Source organism: Vigna unguiculata, chromosome 3, assembly GCF_037176805.1.
Source record: "Vigna unguiculata cultivar grain cowpea cultivar isolate G323 ecotype 2 chromosome 3, ASM3717680v1, whole genome shotgun sequence".
Taxonomy (NCBI): Eukaryota; Viridiplantae; Streptophyta; class Magnoliopsida; order Fabales; family Fabaceae; genus Vigna; species Vigna unguiculata.
The window spans coordinates 61,721,811-61,748,915 of record NC_140794.1 but is presented as its reverse complement, the minus strand read 5'-3'; the positions used below and the strand labels follow the sequence as shown (position 1 = coordinate 61,748,915).

Here is a 27,105-nt window from a genome sequence, read left to right as displayed (position 1 = left end):
ATTAAAAAATAATTACCAAAATTAGTGAAATGATAAAACTGACAAATGATTTTTATTATAAAAAATTATTTAAATTTAAAAAATAATAATTAAGAGAATAAAATTTTAAAAACAAAAGAGAACACAAAAAGATGTATATGTGTTTATATATATATATATATATATATATATATATATATATATAGTTGCTGTATTATTATTATTATTATTACTTTTACTACTACAAGATATTATTATTATTATTATAGTTAGATACACATCTTAATTTGATGTACTATATGATCATATTTCAATTATTTGTTTTTTTTTTATTTTGTTGTTGATATATATCTTTATATATAATTATAGATTACTGTCGTTAACATTAGCTTTAATATTAGCATTGACATTAACATTTATGATATAAATATTATTAGTGTGTTATTATTTGTATTATTATTATTATTATTATTATTATTATTATTATTATTATTATTATTATTATTATTATTATTATTATTATTATTATTACTTCGATTCACTGTAGTATTATTATTAGAAGTGTTTTTTTCATTATAAAAAACATTATTTACTAAATACTTTTTCTAAATAGATTTTTAATTTTTTAAAAATTTATAATTTATATTAATATTAGTATTTTTAAAAGTTAAATAAATATAATAATAATTATATTATTATTTTAAAAAGATTTGAAATAAAAAATATAAAAAATGCTGATCAAAGATTATTACAACTATTTCATAAAATTAATTAACTACACAATATTATAATATCAATTTATTTATTATATTTAAATTAAAATTATTATTATATCACTTAAATTTATTATTTAAATACTTTAATAATAATATTTATAATAATATAACATAATTTTTATAATATTTTATTATATAATATTTTCATTATTTTATTTTATATATATATATATATATATATATAAGCCGTGGGTACACGGATGAGTCTACTACTAGTTTTATTAAACTATAATTACCGAAAAAAGAAATTAAACTGAAATGAAATGATTGAGAGTTGAGGGAGAAGAGGACAAAGCAGTACTAGTTTTATTAAACTATAATTACCGAACAAGAAATTAAACTAAAATGAAATGATTGAGAGTTGAAGGAGAAGAGGACAACGCAGAGAAAATGCATTAGTTATCGTGTGGACCAACGAACACTCTACATAACCTTCCCTTCAAACTCAATCAATCACAAATCATTCACTTCTGCGTCTCTCTCTTCTTCCCTTTGTTTCTTCTGCTTGCCTTCCCGTCGCTGTCTTCTCTGCAGATACAGGTAAATCTCTCTCTTTAACATGTCTTGGATACTAATTTTACCATTAGGTCATAAATCACTCGCTTAGTTTTAATAGTAAAGGATTATGGTTAATCATAACTAGTTGTGGAGGGTGTGGTTCATCTTCACGAACCTACCGCTTTTCAAAATCAAGACGGTAATTAGGAAAGCCTTCTGCAAGTGTAACTTCGCCTGTTTTATTATTGATTTGGCATTTGAATGCAAGTTGTTCGCTTATGTTTTGATTGATTGCTCGTTTAGATCTGATATTCAGCGGATCCAAATAAAAGAGTGTGAAAATAAATAAACGAGTGAGAGAGAATGGGAACAGGATACTGCAGATTTACCTTGAAATAAGTTATTTTAATGTAGATTACATCAATGTATTTGGCATACTATATGTAAAGCATGAGTGACAATCGTTTGGATTCTTGAATGCAGATGGTTAGGACTCTGTAGGCAGAGAAAGACAACATTCACGCCGATGAAAAGAAGAGAGCAGACCATGTTGCTGAATTTTGTTCTTGCTTCCTTTGTCTTCTTGGTTTCTATTAGAGATGGGAGTGCTAGGATCACTAGCTCCTTCATTCGGTCAGAGTGGCCTGCAGTTGACCTCCCCCTTGATCATGAAGCATTTGCAGTTCCGAAGGGTTATAATGCACCTCAGCAAGTAAGTGATACAAGAATAACAAGGCTGATTTTATTATCTATTCGCTAATAGTATTTAATGAAACTCTGGTGAGGATCCTGCTTCTTGGTAAACCGTATTGGATATGTGAAGCATGTTCAAATTCTAATGTTTTTCCTTTTATTCGAGTAAACTGCTGTATTGACTAATTCCACTGTAGGTGCACATCACGCAAGGTGACTACGATGGAAAAGCTGTAATCATCTCATGGGTGACCCCAGATGAACCAGGACCCAGCCATGTACAATACGGCACATCAGAGAGTGAATTTCAAACTAGTTTAGAAGGCACAGTTAGAAACTACACTTTTCATGAATACAAGTCGGGATACATTCATCATTGTGTTATTGAAGGGCTTGAGGTAATTGTTGATCAAGTTACGATAGTAGAGTTATGATCATCAGTGGCGTTATACTTGAAATGTCAAGAGTAAAATCAATTCAAAAGTGAAGTCTAACGCATAATACACAATATCTTTTCTTTTTTAAATTAATCTTGTGCTTGTTAATTCTCATCTTGCTGTGTGTAGAATGTGTGTTCATTTAATTAAATTCAATGATACCCCCATTTCAGTATAAGACTAAATACTACTACAGAATCGGAAGCGGTGATTCTTCTCGAGAATTTTGGTTCGAAACACCTCCCAAAGTTGACCCGGATGCTTCCTACAAATTTGGGATAATTGGTTAGTTTTCTGCTTTCCCACGATCGTTCTTCTACAAAATAGTTTTCTTTATCCTCAATTATAGTTTCTTTCTATTTTTGCTCCACAAAATGTCTATCAGGATGTTCTTTTGCTATGATTTCCCATAAATTTTAATTTGTCGCTCTCATAAAAGAATCATTGCACAAATATTGCAGGCGATTTGGGCCAAACGTTTAATTCTCTTTCCACTCTTGAGCATTATATACAGAGTGGAGCGGAGACTGTCTTATTTGTTGGAGATCTTTCTTACGCTGATAGGTACCAATACAGTGATGTTGGTTTGCGGTGGGATACGTGGGGCCGATTTGTTGAAAGGAGTACAGCATATCATCCATGGATATGGTCTGCAGGAAACCACGAAATAGAGTACATGCCTGAAATGGTAATATACTAACCTTAGTCTATCATGTGTCTTAGTTGTTCTTGTTGCACTAAATTAATAGAATGAATTGGACTAATTATTACGGGACCAATAAAATAATAAACCATCACCATGGTTTCATCTTTTCTTTTCTTTTTCTTTTTATTTTTATTTTTATTTTTGAAATGAAAAGTATAAGAAACATGTTTACTTTTTATTCTTCTTAACTATCTGTGAGCTGGTTTGTTCCTTTTCGTGAATTATGCATGATCATCTTGTAAAATATGAGTTAGCTGACTTTCAGCTCCATTAAACTATTTGGTGTGAACTAGATATATTCTTTGATACGGCATCAAACATCTTTTATACGCCATGAAAAAATAGACTATTTTTGTAGCTCTTAATATATCCCAAAGTTCAAGTAGCAAACAACTACTTGTTTTGTATATAATAAGATATTTCTCAATGAATGGTTGGCACAAGAACAGATGCTGAAGTAAATACTCATGAGGTTGTAACACATTCACTTTAAGATGCTAATCTTTTCCCGTTGCTTACGTTGGAAATTCGTACACTTTGCATCTAATGTTAACTTGGCTCCAATGTCCTTACACAAATATACTTTGTCAGGGAGAAGTTGTTCCTTTCAGAAACTTTCTTTACCGATATACCACTCCCTATTTGGCCTCCAATAGCAGCAGCCCCCTCTGGTATGCAGTGAGGCGTGCGTCTGCTCATATAATTGTGCTATCCAGCTATTCGCCCTTTGGTAACTAATTTCCTCTTTATCTATTAATATTCCTTACATGTTGATTTGTTTCAATTGAATTTTGTTCAGGTTACAGCACATGTAACTCGGTGTGTGTGTGTATATGCATACACACAAATAAAAGAACATCTTTAATCTATGATAGTAAAAGATAAAATAGCTATCTTTATGTTTATATTTTACCTAAAAGATAAACCGGTCTAAAAGTAAACTAAAAATTATGAAAGATAGTCTACAATAGAAATTGAAAGATATTTTTCTATCTTAAATATATTTGTATTACTACATACCTCATGTTGATATCAATAATTTCCAATTGGCCTCCCAAGGAAGTACTTTAGCTACCCCAACCAACTCCATTTCAAAAGCGTCTCCTTCAAAGCATGTTTTTCTATCTAATCATCACTTACAAAGTGTACATAAACTGGGAGAAGAGAGAAATTTCCATTTGGGGCCTTGACTTTGTCTATAACTTACTGATGTCATAGCCTTAACTAATCTTCCAAATCATGCTTGGAGAGACTGTTTGAAACCGTACAAAGCCTTCTTGTGCCTAGAGACCTTGTTCTGTCCACAATAAATCAAATATGGGATAAAGACTTCCTTTTATACGTCACCATGAAGGAAAGAACATTTTTAACATCACATTGCTGCAAAACCAAGCAAAAATGGGTAGCCGAGCCAAGAGTTATTCTCATAGTATTTATCTTGGCAATATATCTTAGATCTTTTCAAAGTTTGAGCGTGATTTAACAAAATATAAGTCGTAACTGTTATTGACTAAACTATTCCTGGACACTGTCATCATTATTTGAAAGAAAACAACTTATATATATATATATATATATATATATATATATATATATATATATATATATATATATATATACATGTTACTGTGTCCTATACCTTTGGTATTAATCATGTCTGAGTGTGGCGTTCCTGTTGGAATCAGTGCTTCATAGTTCAAGAGAGACATTTTTCTTGTGTTTGTCTCCGCTTCATTGTTCTGATAAAAACAGGAATGAAGACAAATAATATCCCAAATACAAGTAAAATTGTCCAGATGGAATATGGTACCAATATAAGCAACGAACATTTGATTTTTTCAAACAGGAATAGGAAAAAAAGAAAAGAAAAAGGCTTTGACTTCTTTACATTAGGATTCTGGTGCCAGTTTCTTAGGAATAGTGGAGAGCAGCATTCTTAAGTTTCCAAGTCTTAAGAATGTTAGATGTTGTTACTTAGAGCTGTACCTATTTCGGTTGAAAAGTCACTACCATTATGTATAATTGTCAACCGCCACATTTTGTTGCCGCGTGTTTGGTCTCTTGAAAATGTTTAATGCTTTCTTGTGTGGTATTCTATGTGATAGTGATCTTTCATTGCAGTAAAATACACGCCTCAATACATGTGGTTTCAAGAAGAGCTGAAGCGGGTTGATAGGGAAAAGACTCCTTGGCTCATTGTGCTCATGCACATTCCACTCTACAACAGTAACGGAGCTCACTATATGGAGGGTGAGAGCATGCGATCAGTGTTTGAGAGCTGGTTCATCAAATACAAAGTTGACGTGATATTTGCTGGACATGTCCATGCTTATGAAAGATCAGTATGTTTTTCACTTTCTACTCATTTGTTTTGGTCCTATTCAGACTCTTGTATGTTTTCTTGGTATTTACAACTTGAGCAATATACTTCTTCAGTCATCTAATGTCGGAGTGGATTCTTATAATTACTCTGTCATGCTTTCAGTATCGATACTCCAATATGGACTACAACATAACGAGCGGAAACAGGTATCCGTCACCTGACAAATCAGCACCTGTTTATATAACAGTCGGAGATGGGGGAAATCAAGAAGGACTTGCTGCAACGTAAATTATACAAACTCTATCTAGTATCGTATTTTTTACCATGGTTATTTTGGGTTGGGTGTCTATTTAATCCTTTATTAATAAGATTCAATTTTCGTTAGAGGTTAATATCCATAGTTACCATTTGTCATATATGTCTTGTCATATGAGTTTTAATTCTATCTTGGTCGTGCAGGTTTTTGGATCCACAGCCTGAATATTCTGCATTTCGTGAAGCAAGCTATGGACACTCTACCTTGGAGATAAAAAATAGGACTCATGCTATCTATCACTGGAACCGCAATGATGATGGCAAGAAAGTACCAACGGACTCTTTCATATTGCATAACCAGTATTGGTAGGTTCACTCCACCTTTTTTTGTCATAGCTATCAAGTGGCAGGGAAAATATGTGATTATCTTGCTGTTGTGAGGAATTTAAAGTTATAATTGCATTTGAACAAATAGCGAGACACAAAAAGTAGACATTCTCCACTACATGCATTATATTGAAGATGATAATTGTAGAAGTTTAAAATCGTTGCCTGCATTCCAATAGTAATTTTGAGAGTTGGTTTGAGTGATGTTTTCTTATTCGTACATGTGGGAAGGGTACAAACAAACTTGCTTAACTGAACCCCAGGGAGTTCAAACCTTATTTTGGTTGACAGGAATTACAAGATATGCAATACATACAACTTAGCTGAGTGCTATTGAAAAAAATTCGACTTTTACCTAGACTAGAGATAAATTCTGAATAGAGTACATGATTGGGGTAACAACTTTTACCTTTTAATTTTGTTAAGTCTAAATTTCAGATATTATCAGAGTTTATCTTTAATTCATTAAAGCAGTCTTATTATACTATTTATGTACCAAACACAATAGTGTTAGAAGTGAGGGATTATATTGAGAAAAATTCAAGACGCATAAGATTATAGATAGAGATTGAGAAGAGTATATAAGAGAAAACCCCATATTCTAAAATATTTACTGTTCTTACGTGGCTAAGAAAACTTGTAAAATCACGTAATCTCTTGTTGATTAGTTTTAAGATGTCTAGAGAGGTCTTCAGTCTTTTGTGACGGACCTCAGTCTCATTGGGTTCGGAAGAGGTGGTGTTCTGCGAAGACACTTCGAAGTTAGTACTAAAGAGTTACAATCAATTTAGTAATAAATACGCAATAATATTAGTAGTAAATATTTGGGGTAGTGGTCTATCTATATTATTTTTTAATTATATTATTTTTTTAATGGATCTTTACCTGTATGGAACTTGGAGATGTGTCTATGTCATTCTTAATCTTGGTTTAGTTGTTCTTTAGGAATGATAATTGGTTTAATATTCTTATTTTTGTTTGATTGATTCTGTGATGATTGTACATGGTTGTGCATGGTATGGGACAACTTGTCCTATATATCATGTTCAAAATATGCATTCACATTTAATGGGTCATGCATTCTAAATCTAAAGCATGGCTTATTTAGAGAATTATTTCTTTTAAAGCTCCGACAAAAGAGGTTGTTCCTAAATTAACCTAAAAGTACTGATTTTTAATCCTTTTAATAGAGATAAAACGGTAACCTGGTTAAGAGTAGCCTTTTACTCTGATTCTTTGAAGATATATGTAAACCAATGATGTAATCTGTAGTTATGATGCTTGACGCACATTCAAAGAATAATTGCAACCAAGTTGAGTTCTGGTAATGCATGCAGGAGAACCAATCGGAGAAGAAGAAAGCTGAAACATTTTCTATTGACAGTTATAGATGAAGTTGCCAACATGTAATTCGGAACTTTGAAGCAGTGTTCTCATGCAGGTGAATGAATAGTATCCGAGTGAGCAAAATGAAAGACCATGGAAATGCTATGTGTATTGCCTTGTGTGCTTGTTGTGTTACCACGCTGCTAAGAGTATTTAATGAACATATGCTTTTAGCAGGAGGAAAAAATTGGGAGCCAGATATTATCTGCATATTGTTATGCTTCCGTTTCAGTGATCTGTATGGCATTGTGTTGTGTTATATCAAGTCAACATTTGTTTTTCTTATACTCAGAAAAAAATTCACAAAATTTGTTTTTTTGTACGAAAGAAACAATTAATTGTCTTAAAACTCCGTTTTTAAAATTTCATTTTACAGTTACATTATGACGTGGCAATACCTGTATTCGCATTAAAACGGGAGTTTCTCATATTAGGGGTTTTAATTCCTTTTGTCTAGTTCTTTCTGCTATTATAAACAAAAGCTTACATTATCAACTTCTCTTAAATTATTAGGTCGATTTTTCACTATTCAAACTTTGGAAATTGAGAAAGGACAGAGATATAAGTCTTTGAAAGTAAATTTTCAGTAAAAACAATGCGAGTTTGGTTCAGGACAGAACATATTGAATTCATTTTATCAAATGGTTGGATGAAATATTTAAATTTGTGAATACGTTTATGTATCAATGTAACGAATTTAGTGTTATCATTACAAAATATGTTGTCTGTTTTTTCACTTTATTATTTTTTACTCATCATATTCTTCATTAGTAGTGCTCTATTACAACTTACAGACAGATTATCATTTTTTTTATTTTTTTATTTGTTAGGTTGGTTCCAGAATCAATAAACTCATGGAACGGCGCATTTTAGTTCATAAAATATTGCATATCATATACTATGAGACATTTTCTTAATGTCATTTTCCCTTTTGTATTTCAATGAAGCATTAAACATTTTTTATATATTTAAAAATTATATGAATCATAGCAATTTATTACACAGACAAAACCCTTTAAATTTTAGGTTTCTTTTTAGATTTTTCTTTTCTTTATTGAGTTCTTCTTTTCCTTCGTCAACACTCCCCCTTAGAGATGGCAAACAAATCCGTCCCTGTGGGTATTGTCCGAACTCGTCCTTATTTTGACGGGAAATCCCCGCATTAACTGAGTATGAGTATGGGTATGAGAAATCTCCGACATGTTTAATTGGGTATGAGGATGATTATGGGGATATATATATCCCCGCCATATCTCCGTCATCATTTAAATTATTAAAATATTCACAATTAATTAAGTAATCATATATATATATATATATATATATATATATATATATATATATTCAATTTTTTATTTCTTCTAATTATTTGGTTTGTCATGAAATTTATTTGCATCTCCTATATATTTTACATCTTATCATAACATTTATGTAATTACGTTAAAATGATATATGTAAATTAAAAAATTTTCATATCTCATATTTGAATATTCCTATTATTTTTTAATATTTTTATTTATTGTATATTTTCCTTTCACATGGGTATGTTTAATACTCTCAAATTAAGTGTTTAATAGCATAAATCTTTCATTTACTAGGTAATATAAAAAAAAATTCTTTACTTATTTTTATTAATTTTTGTTTTATTTGAATAACTCTTTTGTTTCGTTAAAATAATTATTTCTCAACCATTAAGTATATATGTTGATATTTGAAAGATGTTTTTAGATGTCTAAGGTATTTTTCATCTTATCATACCCTTAATTATACATTCATTTTCCTTTGTGCGATTTCTTTCAATAGTTTCTCAAATTGTTTCTAAGACATACATTTGTTAATTTTTTTAATATTTTTATTTGTTGTTTATTTTCATCATGTAGAATATTATTTCAATATATTTTATCTAATTATTTTTTATTTTCTAACTCATTATATCAATCATACTGTAATTTTTTCACTATAATTGTATAAATAACTTTTATTTATCACAATATCAAAATTTAATGTAATTGCCATGAATATTTTTTTATCACCATCCAACATATATTGGAGTTCAAAAGATACAATATCCATGTTAAAATTTTATTATTATATTTATTATTTGTTATTTGCGTCATTTTGATTAAGTGGTGTATTATCATTTTTATTAATATATAAAAAAAGAGATTCATTAGAATTTAAATAATTGAAGTAAACAAACATTTAAAATATATTTTAATTTGAATATTTGTTTTCCTTTAATTTTTTTTAAAATATTTTTAAATTTTATCAACTAGGTTTCATTAATGTTTGTAGTTTGCAAATTTAATAAATTTTTTAGTTCTCATGAAATTTTATTTGGTATTCTAATCTAAAATGTAAACAATTATAATTTTTTTCAAAGTATTTGATATCGAAGAAACAATCATCCTCCTAATATTGAATATTTGATAGTATTATGTTTCCTTTACCGTAATTTTTTATTATTTTATAAAAATTAATTAAAATTTATATTGGAGTAGTAAGGAAACGGGTATGAGTACGAGATTATACTCGTTACCTGGTGAGGATGAGATAAAACTTTGATATTCCCATTGGATTTGGGTATGAGGATGGGTATGAATTTTTTTTACAAGAATGAATATGGGATAGTGAAACTTGTCCCACCTCGTTGCCATCCTACCCTTCTTGTTTTTGTGAGTTTCACTTTTTTACAAACTGTCATTTAATTTTGGCGCTGCACCCATCAGTTCCATTATGAGATACAAACTGAATGCAATGGCACGTCCCATGATTCCAAGTGTCTGATATAAAATGATTCAAACAATATAACAAGTCACAGAGCAATCCACGCACATTACTACTAATCGCATGCTATTTTTAATCTTGCACAAGTTAATTTGACATCACAGCCTCGACGCTATGCAATTCCTTCCAATGGAAATTAGTTTATGTAAAAGAATTTAAAAGAAAGAAAAATTGGTCAAATGAAGGTGAGGTGTTGATTAGGAAAAAAAAAGGAAAAATTGTTAGGGACTAAAATCTAAAAAATTGTCATTTAGAAACTAATATTTTAGGTATTCAGACCAAAGCTTGAAAACAGTTCAAATTTAAAATCAGAAAAAATAGAACAGAATGACATTAAATAATATCTGCACGAAACCAGAACATATATTAAGTGTAAAGATTATACCCATATATTAAGTGGCTACCTTTTATATATAATACAATAAAAGTAATAAAAATGACTCCAATATTTCTTTTTCAGATAATAACCATCGAGCGTGGAATTCACTTGTCACCTTCTGTTCATATTTATTTAAAACATTTAATGCTGGTAACATTTAACAATGCTAGATAATAAAAGCAACAAAACTAGAGTTAAAAAACAACTATGCAACCACGTGCTGTTGATTTTACATTTGAACAGTAATAAATCACAGGGCTGATGGAAAATAATAATACGATAGAAAAAATTGTATATCATTATGTTTGATAAGTATATACATTGGCTAAGAATACGTACAATGGATAGGAATTTTACGCATCACGGAAAATTGGTTGCGGCATCCATTTGAGATGCAAATTCAAATACCCAGATTTAGCACCATCTAGCTCAAATCGTTCTTTGTACTCACCTTCCAGTATTACCCTAGTAAGCGTCAATATGCACCTCCCCATATAATCCTGCATGCCCCACCAAAACAAAAACTATCACCACTCAAGCATCCAATATACACTCAAACTATATTTTCAAACCTCTCACAAAAGGACACAATTTCTATAAACTCTCTTGAAAGTAGAGTCAAGATTCTCTACTATTATTTTGTGTTATCCTCTACCGAACATTAAAAATATACTATGATATTTTAAAAATCTTTTTAATATATTTTAAAACATCAAAATCAATACCTATTATCAGTGTATTTTGAATACACAACAAATAAACAGCACAGAAAAAATCAACAAAGAATCCAAATTCTTTAAAGTGAGGAGACTTGTAAAACGAGAAAAATTACATTAGTCTAATTCTTTATGATACACTTCATGGACTGATAGTTCAATAGTTCACCGTTACTTTAGGATGAATTAAAAATGAGCTTCATACATGTTTTGACTCAATATACAGTATCCTATTTTTAAACCTTAGACAAAACATCTTAATTTCAATAACTAACGGCTTGTTTGGTGGGCAAAGTAAGAAAAAAGGTTAAGAGTAGGAAAAAGAATGAATGAAACAGGCCTGTATATTATTGTGCACACCTGAAAACCTTGAATCATTTCATATATTAACAACTTCGCAGAGTTTGCTATTAGAAGTTACACTTAATAGCATCTCCAATGGGGATACCTATATCTATTTTTAAAGCTACGCAACTTATAGATATCATTGGAGTAAATGACAACTTAAACTTTTCATAGAAGTTGCTTACATAAGAAATAAGCAAGGTCGCTTAACTATTCTAAAATAATTTCTAAATTGAAATAGGGATTTTTGCGAGTTGAGATAAAATGAGACCTACTAAAGCTAAGTTAAAAACTCAAACTAGATTCTACTATTGAAGTAATTAACAATACGTGGCGATATGCTATCCACTAAAAAAGAATTAAGAACCTATAGAATTCTTATATTTGACAGATCCTCTGAAGTATCATATTTACAAAATGAGAAGAGGTTTTGTGTAAATTTAAAACACAGTAAGGATTTTGAAAAACACACAGAATAAAGAGGTTTTGGTAATTTAATCTTTAAATATATTGCCACTTTAATAATGTTTAATATTATCTCCTTTTCAACGTATAAGACTCTTCTAATTTTTTTGTTTCTTTTTACGATAAATGGTATAAGTTATTTAGATAAAGTTATTCTCTTGCAAGAATGGGAGAAGATGTAAATGGTTGAGTGAAAAATATTAAGCAGACAAAGTTAGAAGACGAAACGAATCCCAATAATTTTAAAGGTAATTCTAGAAAAAAAATTGTTAACATATTTAATAATATTAACTAAATCAACAAATATTTTACTAGTGTGAATTAGTTAAAAGAATCTTAACCCGACAGAATCTCTCATGGCTGTAAAATTATAATCTCTTTTAACATAAAATCCATACATAATAGTTATCATGCATATACATGGTAAAGAGAGAACATATGTTTCTTATAGGAACTAGAAATTTATTTATTTATGAAAAACGATAGACATAAACCCTTGTTATAGAAACCAGAATTACTTAGAAAAAAAGAAATAAAACAATCTTTTTTAGAGTGTTAGTTTTTTGAGGTATCATATTATATTCTCACATTTATAGGGGTGTTTGTTTCAAGCCTTCCTACCTAAAAGACCCGGAACTCACACACATTTATAGGGCTCAATGACTTAATGTTAACTCCCTTCCCTTTTTCTCACTTCTATCCTTACTTTCTTACCTTATTTGTCATATGAACAGTGTTGCTACAACCCAAATCTTTATTATTGCCCCTTACTCATATTTCTCACATTATTTAACGTAGAAGTGTCCAAGAGTTTCATTAATTCAATAGTTGAGGACCCATAAATTGAGACATCCATAGACTTCTTCTAACCTCCGTTCAGTTGTTCTGATAATATATAAATAGCACTCGGCATAATCTTAGAAACAAAATTCAACATAAAGCAAATGTTTTACCTTTCCAAATGTGTCGTGGTCCCAAACTTCAACAATTAGCATATCATGTAATCCATCTTCTACAACGAAGTCAAATGTTTGATTCCAAACTGGATTCAAGCTGTCATTCACAACCTGAGAAATTAACAAACTTTTAGGGCCAAGATCGTAATATGTTAAAAATTAATTAAACCACAACAACTGGGAATACCCTGGTTTTATTTTTTGTTTCTGCTTTCTTCAAGGTAAGAACAACAAAAGGATCAGATTTCCCCAAGAAATCTGTTGCAGGCAAGTCTTCAGCCGATATTACAGTAACAGAAAGGACTCCTCTAATAATAACCTCTTTTTTCTTCGGGGTAGCTGCATTTTCATTTGCATTAGACTCTATTCCATTCGTTGCATTTTTAAGAACCTTTTCCAGAGATGTCATTGAGTAGTTGGGAGCAAATGGATTTGTAAAGCTATTCTCCATGCCAAATGGACAGTACAAGAGCTCCAAGTGCACCTGCGCAGAAAGAACAATAAATGTAGCAAGTCAGATTTCACTTAATCAAGGGAAATTTTGACCTTGTTCAACAGTTATTTCGAACTCAAATTAAGCTAATACAAACAAGCTTAACAAAGAAGCAAATATATTTATTATACCATGCATACAATTGAAAATATGTTCCCAATTGTATGCAAAGTAGGGAATTATTATAAATCCATATTTACTGGTACTTTTGAAGTATGAAATTCAAAGCACCAACACTTTTAAGAGAGAAGTTGGTTTTGTCAAACGTAGGGTGCAAACAAATACCACCTACAGACAACTTTGAAGTTTGAACAGTATTTTCAGGAATTAAATTTTGATATTATACAATGAAAAATAAAAGTTAACCACTTCTTTGATCGATATATATATGGACAGGGGCATAGCGTGAATGACAAGACCAGCCTAACCAAAAGCTTAAGGCACTTCCCCTCTTGATGACAAAGCTTGATTGACTTGACACCAGGAACCACACTCTTTTTGAATGCACTTTGCACATATTCATCCCTATATCTTCGTATATGTGTATGTGATTTCATGCTTAGACTATTAAATATTTAGTTGTACAACAATTTTAGCAAATGACCAATTTGAAACAGTAATTTCAAATAGAAGTGGAAATAGGAGATATATGACAAATAAGTGTTTCAAGTTCAGCTTTATCCAGCTCCAGGTATACTAAAACAATTGCATTTTGCTAACATATTTTCAGATAACACAGCATAGCTAAGCATTATAGTGTTAGTGGAGGTTCAAAGGCAAACTCTAAAGTCAACAAAAAATTTCTCCCCTCAACCAAGAACTTCTAGCCCTCAATAGTTTTAAGTTTTAACATAGCAAGTCATACATGTATTTCTCACCTGCCCCCTGTTCTTGTTATCCCTTTGGATCTCCAGATCCTTGACCAACTTCAACCAAACATCCTTCACTTTACCAGGTTGAAGTTCAGCAAGTCCTAACTGAGCACAACCAATCAATTCAGATGACTGTAAACCCTCAGAATCATAAACTTTAACAATTAGGTGTTGAGTGGACACATCTTCGACGATAAACTCAAAGTGCTCATTCCAAATTGGATTCAAATCATTGTTCTGGAGGGAGAAAACAAAATTAGTTATTTCTTCCGTAACTGAAATCCAATAACTTCCATAGGAAGATATAGAGAGGAAAAAGAAACTAACATACAATTGTCTTGCTTTTCTTCATTCTATCGCGTAGAGGTCGTATGTATACTACAGCATATGGATCTGATTTTCCAATGATATCCTTGTTTGTTAATTCCTTTGCTTGCACAAGCTTTACTTCTAATATTCCCACAGGCTTCAACTCCAGATCACTGAACAAGAAAATACAGTGGAGGTTCATAATGAAAAACTGATTTAATCAGCTGAGAAAGTAGTCCCGTGATCAAGTCATTTGAATTAGAAGTTGTCACATAATTTGTTATGGTATCTTAAGAACAGAGTATCTCAGATTGTCTCTTAGTACATCCTAGTTCTGGTGAAATTCATGATTACCTAAATTTAATTTGGATTAGGAATCAAGTATTTTGTTGTTGAAGTGAGAACGTTATTAATATCCTTCACACCAATGTCAACATAATTTTATTATTCTGAGTACCTTTTTCCTACCTCTATATCTAAACCCTCTATTTTTTAACATAAGAACTAGAAGGGAAAAAAACAACAAACTGTGATTGATTTACCTGTAATCTCCAGGCAAGATGGGTACAACTTTTCTCACAGGCCATGTAATAGAATCTTCAACGGCATCACGGATTGCCCCCTGTAATAATTTACAAGACCTAATTATTATAAAACATCTGAATTTCAGAAACCTATCTAATTCATCTAATTAGAGAGAAAGGGACAAAAGGCATAAAAAGATTTAGGAACAAGTTGGAATCCAATTGCAAGGTATGGGACTTTTGTCCCACAATGAAAGCATGGGATTCTAATGTGGACCAATGTGGGGTTTATACGGCATAGGGCTCTCCAACTACAATGACTAGCTTCTGTAATGAGGTCTCTTAAAGTTATTATTAATTGGTATCAGAACTTTCCACCATGTTTATGTCTCTCAAGTTCAAACAAGAGGCGCAAGTGGTGGCATCAATTTGTACAGGCACTGGAGCTGTAAAGCACAGTGGGATGATTAAAAACCAATTGTAAGCAGTGAGACTTAGTCTGATATTGTATGTATAGGATTACAATGCAAGGTTTATAAATCTTAAACTCTCCAGCTATAATGACCAGCTTTTATGAGCTGGTTCTCTCAAGGTTCATATCATAAAGAAAGATGATAAGCTCAGGTGATTATTTTGTTTATGAAAGATTAAAGAGGGTAGATTACAATAATAAATTTTATAAATGATATGAAAGATAGCGCAATACCAAATATATACAGTAGCAGCCACCTAAAGTAACAGAGGTACATGTAAACACAGAGGAATGAACACAATAATGACTTTATTTACATTTTCTACATATAAAAACAATTACATATAACGCCTCATACTGACAAAATATTGTTTATATAGACACTTAAAAGTTCATTTCAAAAGATTTCACAAACTTAGAATGACAAAAAGTACCTGACTAGTGAGCACAAACTTACAAATGAACTCACGTTTGCATATATATATATATATATATATATATATATATATATATATATATATATATATATATATATATATATATATATATATATATATATATATATATATATATATATATATATATATATATATATATATATATTCACGAATTCAGTAGTCCAGATTTTCTAACTTAATACTCAAATTGAACAAATTAACGTATGCTAACAATGAAGGGATGAAAAAAGGTTGAAGTTAGGAAAATTGATGGAGAGGAAGCGGGATGCAATTATATAAGCTACATGTTTATAATTTAAATTTCATATTCATAATTCAACATCTTTCCTTTAGTTTAACAAGTTATTAGATAAAAGACTTTTGGAATGTTTTTTTTTTTTGGAAAAAAAGTGAGATGAAAACCTATGTTTATTTCTTCACTAATACATAGCAGTAATGATATTTGGTGAGTAAAGCTGAACTTCAGTTACAAAAATTCACTTCAGAATAATAGGCATTTCTATACCAAGGCAAAAGGAATGCTAAGTTATGGCCATTTTTTTCAAACAATGGTGAAGAATGCAAAACAATCTTCTAGCAAACCTCAATATCTACTGGAACTGACATAATTAATTCTTTAGCAACCACTCATGTGTTGCGTATTAGATTTGTACCATGGCTTCTACAAATAAAAGGGTAATAAAAACATAACATCTAGTTGGAAGACAAAAATAATTTAAAGCTACAAGTTTCTGCATCAATACTGGAAAAACTTTCAAATAACATAGTGTGCTCTATGACAACTAACATGACATATTCATCATCAGAGTCAGAGAGATGCTAAGCTAAAAAGCAAAGAATCATGAAAAACTACAAACAGGTATCATTAACAGACAGTGGGAGTAGTCCAAACCTCAATTGCATCATATAATCCAGGGATTGCTGATATATCACCGCCGATGACTTTAAGTGTAAAATCCAACTTTTTCTGAAAGTTAAAATTTTCTTAAATGGTTATATATATCACATGTGGTGCATAAGGTATAATGTCTTCATAGAAGTATGACATGATAAGTGTTACAGGCATGCATAAAGAAATGTCAGAGGAGGGCACTGCACGTGGCTGCTATATTAGAGCACATTGAATAGAGAGATGTTCCGAGGACAGGGGCCATTTCCATAATTGTGACTATAACCATCAAGTCACAAGGTGGAAACCTTTCTGTTGAGCGTGGACTCACTTAGTATGCAAGAATAAATAAATACAAATCTAAAGTTCAATCAGATTTTATCCATGAGACTAATGCAGTTTTTAGCCAATTCTTTGTCAACATCTTGCAAAACATATAACATATGTTTGCTTTAATTAAAAATGAACCCTAAGAGAGTGTTTGGCACCATTGTAAGACAAAAAAATTAATATATACATTGAAAGTGTATCCTAATGTACATGCACGGAGAAAAGTAGGAAATGAACAGATTTAAGAAGAGATACATACCTTCTGCCTTAATGAATAGCTAATAGCTCCAAAACCAGGAAATTCATCAACTAGAGGCTTAAAGATCAACCTAAAAACACCAGTAAATCCAATATTTTTTACCTGAAAAGAGAGAGTATGATATCACAAAATCAACTATATATTCTTTCAAAGAATAAACCTCACAAACTTAGTATATTACTTAAGCAAAAAATTACAGAATTCTAATCAGAAAGCTTTCACTCACAAACACTATATAATTTTTTACGCATGTTAATAATCATGACAAAGGAAGGAAGAAGAGAATCTTTCCTTCACTAGTCAAATGGTCTTCTATCCTCATAGTTCATATCAATGGTGTGCCACTAATGAAATATAAAACAACAAACAAATACAATATAATATTCAGTTTAGGAGCTAATTGGATAAGATCTCTAGTTAAATTTGAAGAAATCGGGTCTTACAATAGTTTGAGTGAAAAGAAAAGACACAGTTTGGCTTGGAGCCTTGAAAGATAAGGACAGGGAGAATATTAATACAACAACCTAAACAACTGATCCATTTGAAATCATCTAACCAGATACTGGTAATAACTAGCAACCAGACATGCAGTGGCAGCAAAATTGAAAGAAGTACCTGCACCGGTAGTGCAACACCAAGAAGAGTTTTAATATCAAGTATAATACTTGGATTTCCATCCCATTGCATTTCCAGCTCCATTGTAACACCATCCCCTCCATCCTCAATTATAGACACACCTAAAGAAGAACATCAACAAATCAGAAGCTCCAAAGAAATGTATGACGTCAAAAAATTTGGCTAGAGGTCCTCAATAAAGTAAAAATGTTAGTATGAATGGGTAAACAGAAGAAACCACTTAAATATTTTTGCATAAGGTAGAAGCAAGGGAACAACAAATAACCTCAAGTTTGAACTTGTTAGAATTCTTTGCAATTAAAAAGATACGAGTTTGAGGGCATGCCATCCGGGGCAGCTGAAAAATAAAACTGGTAAAAATGAAGCACAATGGAAAGGCTATCATTTCTTTTATGCTTCACCATTGGTGGAAATTAGAAAAACATTTTAATGTCATAGAAGCAGAGGCCAAAGCTCGTAAGGTTGGTGAAAAAACTGAAATCTAGTTGTCCTATTTTCAAAATATGTTACGCGTGTTATAGAATTATCAAATCATTTACGTGTATGCACTTGAACTTTTAGCATAGTTGATTCATGATAATTCATCTACATTTTTGTTTTACTAAGCAAATATATATTGTCTGCATTTCCATTTCCCAGCCACTCGGTTACCACTCCACTCTGCACTGCAAGCCAGTTCCCCTACAGTCCAAACCCAGCTAAAGAAATGAAAAATGGGAAATCAAATAAAAGCAAACAAGTCTTGGACTGTCGGCAAATCACAAATACGTCTAAGTAAGCACTGTCTACTAAGCTTTTTTCAACCAAAAAGAGGGGAACCAGTCAGATGACAACAGTACCAATTGCAGCATAGGAAATGCGGATTCCCAAAAATCCAAAGCAATTGGATCGAACGGACCTGTGAACTGTGGAGCCACAGTACCAAGTGTAAACTTTGAAAACTTGAGAGAAGCCAATATCACGGGTCTATATTGTTCAAGAATGGGTTCCACCGACGTCTTTATGAGCTCAGAAGCAGCCTAGCAAAACCGACGCATGAACAAAATAACAAAAGAGAAATGAACAACCACCACGAAAGCAACATCTGAAGCATAAACCAGGAGCTACCTCATTAACATAGGGCCAGATCTTGGTGAGGTGCGAGTTAAGCCAGGTCAACTGAAAACAACGACACGAGAGCGTTAGTCCAAGACCGAATTCCACACAACAAGATAATAGAAAGTGCGTGTTGAGAGAAGAAAGCTCAACTTCTGGCTGGAAGAGAAAACGACCCAGGAAGGGTAGAACTGAGGCGGCAAGATCTTTCTAGAATCTTCGACGGTCATCCGGGCGAAGGCGGCGATGGTGGTTGCGAGCTGGGAGCGTTGGGCGGCCCGAGCATTCTCGCAGCGGACGAAGCCTACTATGATGCCCAGGCCCACGACAATTCCGACCACCACTCCGAAAACGAAGCCCATCGAGAGAGTGTGAAAAAAAGCGTGAGACTCGTGGGCTTGTGTTGGATTTAACCAAATCCGAAGCGTTGAACCTGCGACCGTTTGTCTGATAGTGATAAGAAGGGAAGATAAAAAGCAATGAAGTTACTGTGGTGATTATTTGAAGGTTGTTGGAAGGACATGAACGGTTTGATTTGTCTGAAGAGAGAAAGTCAAATAGTGTCGAATTACCGCATTGACTTCACCTTTTCTTTTTTTATTTCACTTTTTAAGTGTGAATTTACTCCTATTTTTGCCGCCCAACCAATCCCATGTTTCCTTGTGGCAATTTTGGTCCTTCGGATAAGGTACTTATGAATGGGATTCCTTAACAACAAATGATTGACCCTTTAAATCTGGGAACATTAAAACGGAAATGAAAAGGAACAAAAAATCATTTTGTTCTTTTAAATTTAAATTTTTAAAATGATTTCTGACGATATATTTTTTAAATATTGTCAAAAAGGTATCAGTCTCCAGTCAAAACGGAATTGTGTAAGTAAACATGTCAATATTACAAGTTACATTCCAGGATAGTAATGAAATCATGCAACAAATCACAAAATTTAAGATAAATATTTTTTGAAATTACAAATGTAGCTTAGACTTGTATTGACTTTTTATCATTCTCATATACATAACAATTAAAACATATTTCATATTCAATTTTATGTTATTTTTCATGTGCACTTTCTTCCTTCACACCATGACTCGCAAACATCTGGATAAACATTTTATCAAAACTACATCATTTCATAGGGTTAGTTTTGCTCATATATTCCTCCTCCTGAACGATCAATAAGGCATGAATTTTAAGACTAAAAGTGAATTAAACTTATGAAAAATTTGTTATTTTCTTCAAAAGAAAATATACTTGTATTTGAGACACTTTATTTATATTCAATATCGTTGCGGATTGCACAATTATCGTGCAATCTGCAACAATCTCCCCCTTAATAATTGTTTACCAGAAATTTGAACTCGATCTTGACTTTGATACCGATAGTTAGGATTGAGTGTTTACCACTAAGTCAAAAGTTATAGCCAATAGTCAAGGGCGCCACATGCAACAACCTCCCCCTCCGCAATTGTACTACTAGAAATCTCACTTGGATTGTGACTTGGCACATCTAACCTTCGTCTCGGGACAATCGTGCAACCTGCAACAAATATTAACCAGTAATGTAAGCAAGCATAACATAATAAGTAGAAGATCAAGAAAAAAAAAATTAGAACTTATATTTATTCACCGTCGTTACAATGTTAGATCCAATTGTTTAATCTCAATCACTAATTTTAAATGAGTATATAGTAAGAAAAACAACAAATACAACAATATATACAAAATCTTGAACTCTACAATATCTATAACTTGATCTTATGAAATCTTACCATAGAAAGATAAAATGGAACAATGAGGTACAAGATGATTGTTGTGAAAATATAGTTATTGGTGATCTTAAAAGACAAGGTAACAATTGCAAGTAATATCAATTGTCCCATGACTTAGATTAAGTAAGTCAAGCTTATTAATATATTAAAAGTGAGATTTAAGCCTAACTCAATCCCACAAAATCGGTTTGTAAGGTAAGGATTGCACCCATTTATATATTGTGAATTGGTCTTAACTCTAGTCAATGTGGGACTTCCAACACACCTCTTCACACCGAGAGGTATATTCATCTCGTGCGTGGGACTCGAAATTAGTGAGTGATCCGTTAGCGGTCCGATAGCGGGTGGAACATAATGTCCAAGAAATTTTGCTAGAATAGGTTTTTTTAAACAATGGTTCTGATACCATATTAGATATGTATGAGCCATGAGAACAAAAAAAGAAAAAAAAATATTTACAAGAGTTGTTTGATGAAAAAATAACTCAAAGAGCTTTCTTACTTCTTCTCATATTGATCTATTATAAACTTGTTCAATATATAGAATACAGTATCCCATGATATAAAGGAAAAAGTAAAACTTAAGATATCATCATAATATATAATATTTGATAATAATAAAGGAGAATAAAATATATTATATCTCCATCAATATAATTCAAACCAAGAGATATTACATATCTATAACACTCACTCTCAAGATGGAGATGGGCATGAAGCTTATGAAGGCCCACAATTTTGAAAAAAAAAAAGAAATCAACAAGAAAGGTGTAAATGCGGAAGTTTTTTTTTTTCATCTGAAACCATATTATTAAGTTAAAAGTGTGTTTTAAACCTAACTCAATCCCACAAAACCAATGAGGATTGCACCCATTTATATAGTGTAAATTGGTCTTATCTTTATCTTGAGTCGATATGAAACTTCCAACAAAGTTGCAATAAAAATCGTGGTACTTATATTATTGTCATTCTTAAATAAAAAGAAGTGTTAACTATCTTTTTGGTCCCTCAAGTTTCAGTTAAATTTGAAATTAGTCCCTAATCAAAACTTTTGACAAATTTAGTCATTCATTGTTAGAAATGTGTGGATTTAGTCTTTTTAATCAAATTTTATTAAGTTTATTTGAATTTTCAAATGTGTTTTATGATAATATTTAAGTTACCATTTAAGCAAAAATAAGTGATATAAACAATTCAAATACTATCATCAAATGTGCTTGAAACGTTAGATGAACTTAACGAAATATGGTTAGAATGACTAAATCCATATATTTCTAAAAATGAATTACTAAATTGGTCAAAATTTCAAAGAGAAACCAATTCCAAATTTGACTGAAACTTGAGGAACAAAAATATATTTAACCTTAAAAAGAATAACAAGTATGTTAAAATCAATAACGTTTTAATTGATTAAGAAAAACAACTAAAGTTTATTAACTTCTGTATTAAAATGACAAAAAACACTTAAAAAAACAGTTTATATAGAAAAGCGTCAAAATGAACCATGATTATTCAAATCTATTATAAAATACGAAGTTACAATTTAAAATGAATCTAATATTAAATATCAACAAAGTAGACCAAATTTAATCTACATCAAATATTCATCTTTAATTGTGTCAAATGTAATTAAATAAATTTCTTTATAAACATTGCTAAAGAGAAAATAAAGAAATGTTTTTTTTTTCTTTACAAACCAGGTTATGCATAAGTTATAAAAAAAAATTGGACCATTAATTGGGTAACATCGGACAATTTACCAAAGTGTTGTTGTATCAATGTTACAAATTACAATATACTTAGTATTATATCGACTCGGAAAGAAGAGGTCAGAAAGAAGAGGTTGAAAGTTAACATTCAGTCATTTAAAAGTTATCCCAACTAAGGTGAAGGATCAATCTACTAATCAGGATATTTATTATAAGCACAAATTTAGGGATGAAAAATAAATTTGTTTCTGTAATTTTTTTTTTTTTGTGATAAATTTTTTTTACATCAATTAAATATGTGAATACAAATGTGTGTATGGATAATATCTAATTTTTTTCACAATTGGATATGTAAATGAGACAGGTATTTCATTCTCATTTCCATATTTCCGTTTTGATGAAAAATCTTTGTATTGATTGGGTATAGGTATGAGTATGGGAAATCATCAACTTCTTCAATTGGGGGTATGGAGATGGGTATGAGGATGTACATATCCCCGCCATAATACTCATCCCCATTTAAATTATTAAAATATTTACAATTAATCAAGTAACCCCGTATATATATATATATATATATATATATATATATATATATATATATATATATATATATATATATATATATACTTTCTATTTTTTATTTTTTATTTCTTCTAATTATTTGGTTTTGTCATGAAACTCATTTGTATCTCCACTATATTTTTCATCTTATCATAACATTTATATAATTATGTTAAAATGATGTATGTCAATTAAAAAAAAAATATGTCTCAATTTGAACATTTGTATTATTTTTTAATATTTTTATTTATTGTGTATTTTTTTTCACACGAGAATGTTTAATACTCTCAATTTAAGTGTTTAATAGCACAAACTTTTTCATCTACTAGGTAATATAAAAATATATTTACTTATTATTATTATTATTATTTGTTTCATTTGAATAACTCTTTTGTTTCGCTAAAATAATTTTTGTTATTTCTCAACCATTGAGTATATATGTTGATATTTAGAAAGTTTTCTTAGATCTTTAAGATATTTTTCATCTTATCATATCCTTAATTATACATTATTTTTTCTTTGTGTGATTTCTTTCATTAGTCAATCAAATTGTTTTTAAACATTTGTTAATTTTTTAATATTTTTATTTGTTGTTTATTTTCATCATGTAGAATACTATTTCGATATATTTTATCTAATTATTTTTTCTTTTCTAACTAATTATCAATCATACTGTAATTTTTTCACTATAATTGTATAAATAATTTTTATTTACTACAATATAAAAATTTAATGTAATTGTCATGAATATTTTTTTTATCACCATCTAACATATATTGGAGTTCAAAAGATACAAGATTTATGTTAAAATTTTATTATTATGTTTATTATTTGTTCTTTGCATTATTTTGATCGAGTGATGTATTATAACTTTTATTACTGAAAAGAGATTCATTAGAATTTAAAAAATTAAGTAAACAAACATTTAAAATATGTTTTAATTTGAATATTTATTTTCCTTTTATATATTTTTTAAAATATTTTTAAATTTTATCAACTAGGTTTCATTAATGTTTGCAAATTTAATAAACGTTTTGGTTCTCATTAAATTTTATTTGGTATTCTAATCTAAAATGTAAATCATTATAATTTATTTCAAAGTATTTGGTATCGAAGAAACAATCATCCTCCTAATATTGAATATTTGATAATATTATGTTTTCTTTACCGTAATTTTTTATTATTTTATAAAAATCAATTAAAATTAATATTGAAGTAGTAAGAAATCGCAAGATTATACCCCTTATCCGGTGGGGATGGGGATGAAACAAAAGTTTGATATCCGTTAGATTTTGACATTGGGATGAATTTTTTCTACGAAGATGGGTATGAGATAGCGAAACTCATCCCTATCCCACCCCATTGCCATCCTTTATATATATATATATATATATATATATATATATATATATATATATATATATAATTCTCTTAATATTTAGTTTTATAACTCTTAATTTTCTTTTACTACAATTTTTTCCTCTTCTCTTCTAATGGTTTGATGTGTTCTATATCTATGAATTTCACGCGCATATTTAAGGTACTCTTCCTCCTATCACATATTTGAATATTTATAGTACTTTTGAATATTGTGTTTATTGTTTATTTTATTTTTCTTATATAAAAATGTTTAACTTTCGATTTCAATTCTTCAATCGCTTAAAATCTTCATTTACTAGTTAATATAAAAAACTTATCATTTCATTCATTTTTATCCTTAATTTTTTTATTTGAAAAATAAAATTTTTGCTAAAACAATTTGATATATGAAAACTTTTATTATATCTTAAAGATATTTTTCATCTTATCATATTACATTTGTTTTTTTTTTTTGTGAAATTTCGTTCAATGGTGTATCAAATTATTTTTAGGATACACATTTAATCATTTTTGTTTCTTTTTAATATTTTTATTTGTTGTTTATTTTCATCACATAGAATATTGCTTTGTTGGATTTTTTATATAATTATTTTTCTTTTCTAACTCATTATCATAGGTAGAGAAATTTGTGACTCAAATTATTATAATCAATACCAGAGATATTATATCAATAATATTTTTCCAATATCCCTGATATTTTGTCCATGTATTATTTGTCATGTGTGCAGACATCATTATTAATTATTTTCTATATTATATATTGTATTCAATGATAACTTTATTATAGAGATTATGATTGTATTGTATTGTGTTTATATAAACACAACATCTGCAATAGGAATGTATAGAAATGCACGACATTATTCCTCCATTTTATCTTTCTTGGTATCAAAGCTTTTAAGCTTGAAGACTCTCGATCCAATCATGTATTCTGCAGCCAACACAAATCACAAAAATGACCTATCCACAATTGTTTCTCTCAGGTTGGACAAAGATACTTATCTCTTATAGAAATCACTAGTTCTTTCATTGATAAGAGGTTGCAAACTTGATGGCTATATACTAGGAATAAAAGAATATACCCAAAATTGTTTGTCACTATAAGTGACAAAACTCAGAAAACCAATCCTGACTATGAAGAATGGATTGCACAAGATCAAGCTCTCTTAGGGTGACTAAGAAATTCAATGGCCATTGATATTCCAACACAATTGTTGCACTGTGAAACATCCAAGGAACTTTTGGATGAAGCCCAAAGCCTAGCAGGTGCACAAAACAAATGAAGGACAATCTACCTCAAGTCAAAATTTCACAACACTCGCAAAGGAGAATTGAATATGGATCGATATTTTCTCAAAATGAAGATGAATCAATATCTTCTCAAAATGAAGAACTTTGCTGATAAATTAAAGCTGGCAGGATCACCAATCTCCAACTCAGATTTGATGATTCAAAAGTTGAATTGACTGATGTTAATTATAATCCGGTGGTGGTCAAATTATCTAATCAAATCAACCTTAGTTGGGTTGATCTACAAGCCCAACTATTGACTTTTGAAAGCAGAATAGAACATCTGAAAAGTTTCAATAATCTTTCAATGAATATTTTAGGAAACCTTGCAAGCAAAATTGATTTCAGAAGCAACAAATTAGGGACACAAGGTAATTGGAGGGGCTCTAACTTTAGAGGAGGTAGAGGAAGAGGTAGATCTAAACCAATATGTCAGGTATGTAACAAGTCATTTACGGGTCATGAATTCTCTCATTCATCCTCAATTTGATCATTCTAGTCTTGCCAATATGCAACAACTTTTTCAAGTTTGTTAAGTTATCAAGTTTGTCTCATAAGTCATGTTAATTAAGAAAACAATATTTTTTTCTTATAAATGTTTCACAATATACTTTGTCTCCTTTTGTCTTAATTCATTTTTACATTTGGAGACCCAAGTCTTTAAGTTCAATTTAAGATCTCAACTTTTTGTCTCTTTTATTAACAATTTGTCAAGATGTATATGGTTTTTTTTTAATATATGTAAGATATTTTGAATTATTATCTATGTTTTAATAATTTTACAATAAAATTAAAAATTAATTTTGATTTTTTGTTTGAACTTTGCGGAATGCTAATGTTCATAAGTATTTTTCTCCATTTTTTCAAATTTTTTTGACTTATTAAGCCATTTTTCATCAAACCTAGTGTTTTTATACACCATAATAAAGTGGGGAGGATGAGCACAAAAATAGACACTATATAACT

At 30.2% G+C, this 27,105-nt stretch overlaps 2 protein-coding genes across 6 annotated transcripts; one reads left to right on the top strand and one right to left on the bottom strand.

Moving 5' to 3' along the window:
• Positions 1 to 1,088: 1,088 nt before the first annotated feature.
• On the top strand, positions 1,089 to 7,725 carry LOC114178372 (bifunctional purple acid phosphatase 26-like). Of its 3 annotated transcripts, none has more exons than XM_028064227.2 (10): positions 1,089 to 1,295; positions 1,737 to 1,965; positions 2,144 to 2,344; positions 2,557 to 2,668; positions 2,845 to 3,071; positions 3,681 to 3,819; positions 5,211 to 5,431; positions 5,575 to 5,696; positions 5,872 to 6,033; positions 7,327 to 7,725. In XM_028064227.2, exons 2-10 carry the CDS (start codon positions 1,780 to 1,782, stop codon positions 7,337 to 7,339), a joined length of 1,383 nt encoding a protein of 460 aa, XP_027920028.1. In that variant the 5' UTR covers positions 1,089 to 1,295; positions 1,737 to 1,779; the 3' UTR covers positions 7,340 to 7,725. The 3 variants fall into 3 exon arrangements, with proteins under 3 accessions (XP_027920028.1, XP_027920027.1, XP_085527418.1); XM_028064226.2 differs by having other exon boundaries at positions 1,090 to 1,295; positions 7,392 to 7,725; XM_085671292.1 differs by lacking the exon at positions 1,089 to 1,295 and adding an exon at positions 1,386 to 1,452 and having other exon boundaries at positions 7,392 to 7,725.
• Positions 7,726 to 10,777: 3,052 nt separating this feature from the next.
• LOC114177991 (synaptotagmin-5) lies at positions 10,778 to 19,826 on the bottom strand. Of its 3 annotated transcripts, XM_028063636.2 has the most exons (12): positions 19,573 to 19,826; positions 19,438 to 19,483; positions 19,229 to 19,349; positions 18,310 to 18,431; positions 17,695 to 17,796; positions 17,109 to 17,183; positions 15,305 to 15,384; positions 14,785 to 14,935; positions 14,460 to 14,690; positions 13,276 to 13,572; positions 13,086 to 13,199; positions 10,778 to 11,106 (listed from the first exon to the last, which is right to left on the bottom strand). In XM_028063636.2, the coding sequence occupies exons 1-12, from the start codon at positions 19,785 to 19,787 to the stop codon at positions 10,960 to 10,962; spliced, it is 1,701 nt and encodes a 566-aa protein (XP_027919437.2). In that variant the 5' UTR covers positions 19,788 to 19,826; the 3' UTR covers positions 10,778 to 10,959. The 3 variants fall into 3 exon arrangements, with proteins under 3 accessions (XP_027919437.2, XP_027919439.1, XP_027919438.1); XM_028063638.2 differs by lacking the exons at positions 19,229 to 19,349; positions 19,438 to 19,483; positions 19,573 to 19,826 and adding an exon at positions 19,170 to 19,191; XM_028063637.2 differs by lacking the exons at positions 19,229 to 19,349; positions 19,438 to 19,483; positions 19,573 to 19,826 and adding an exon at positions 18,596 to 18,614.
• Between the last annotated feature and the right edge of the window lie 7,279 nt (positions 19,827 to 27,105).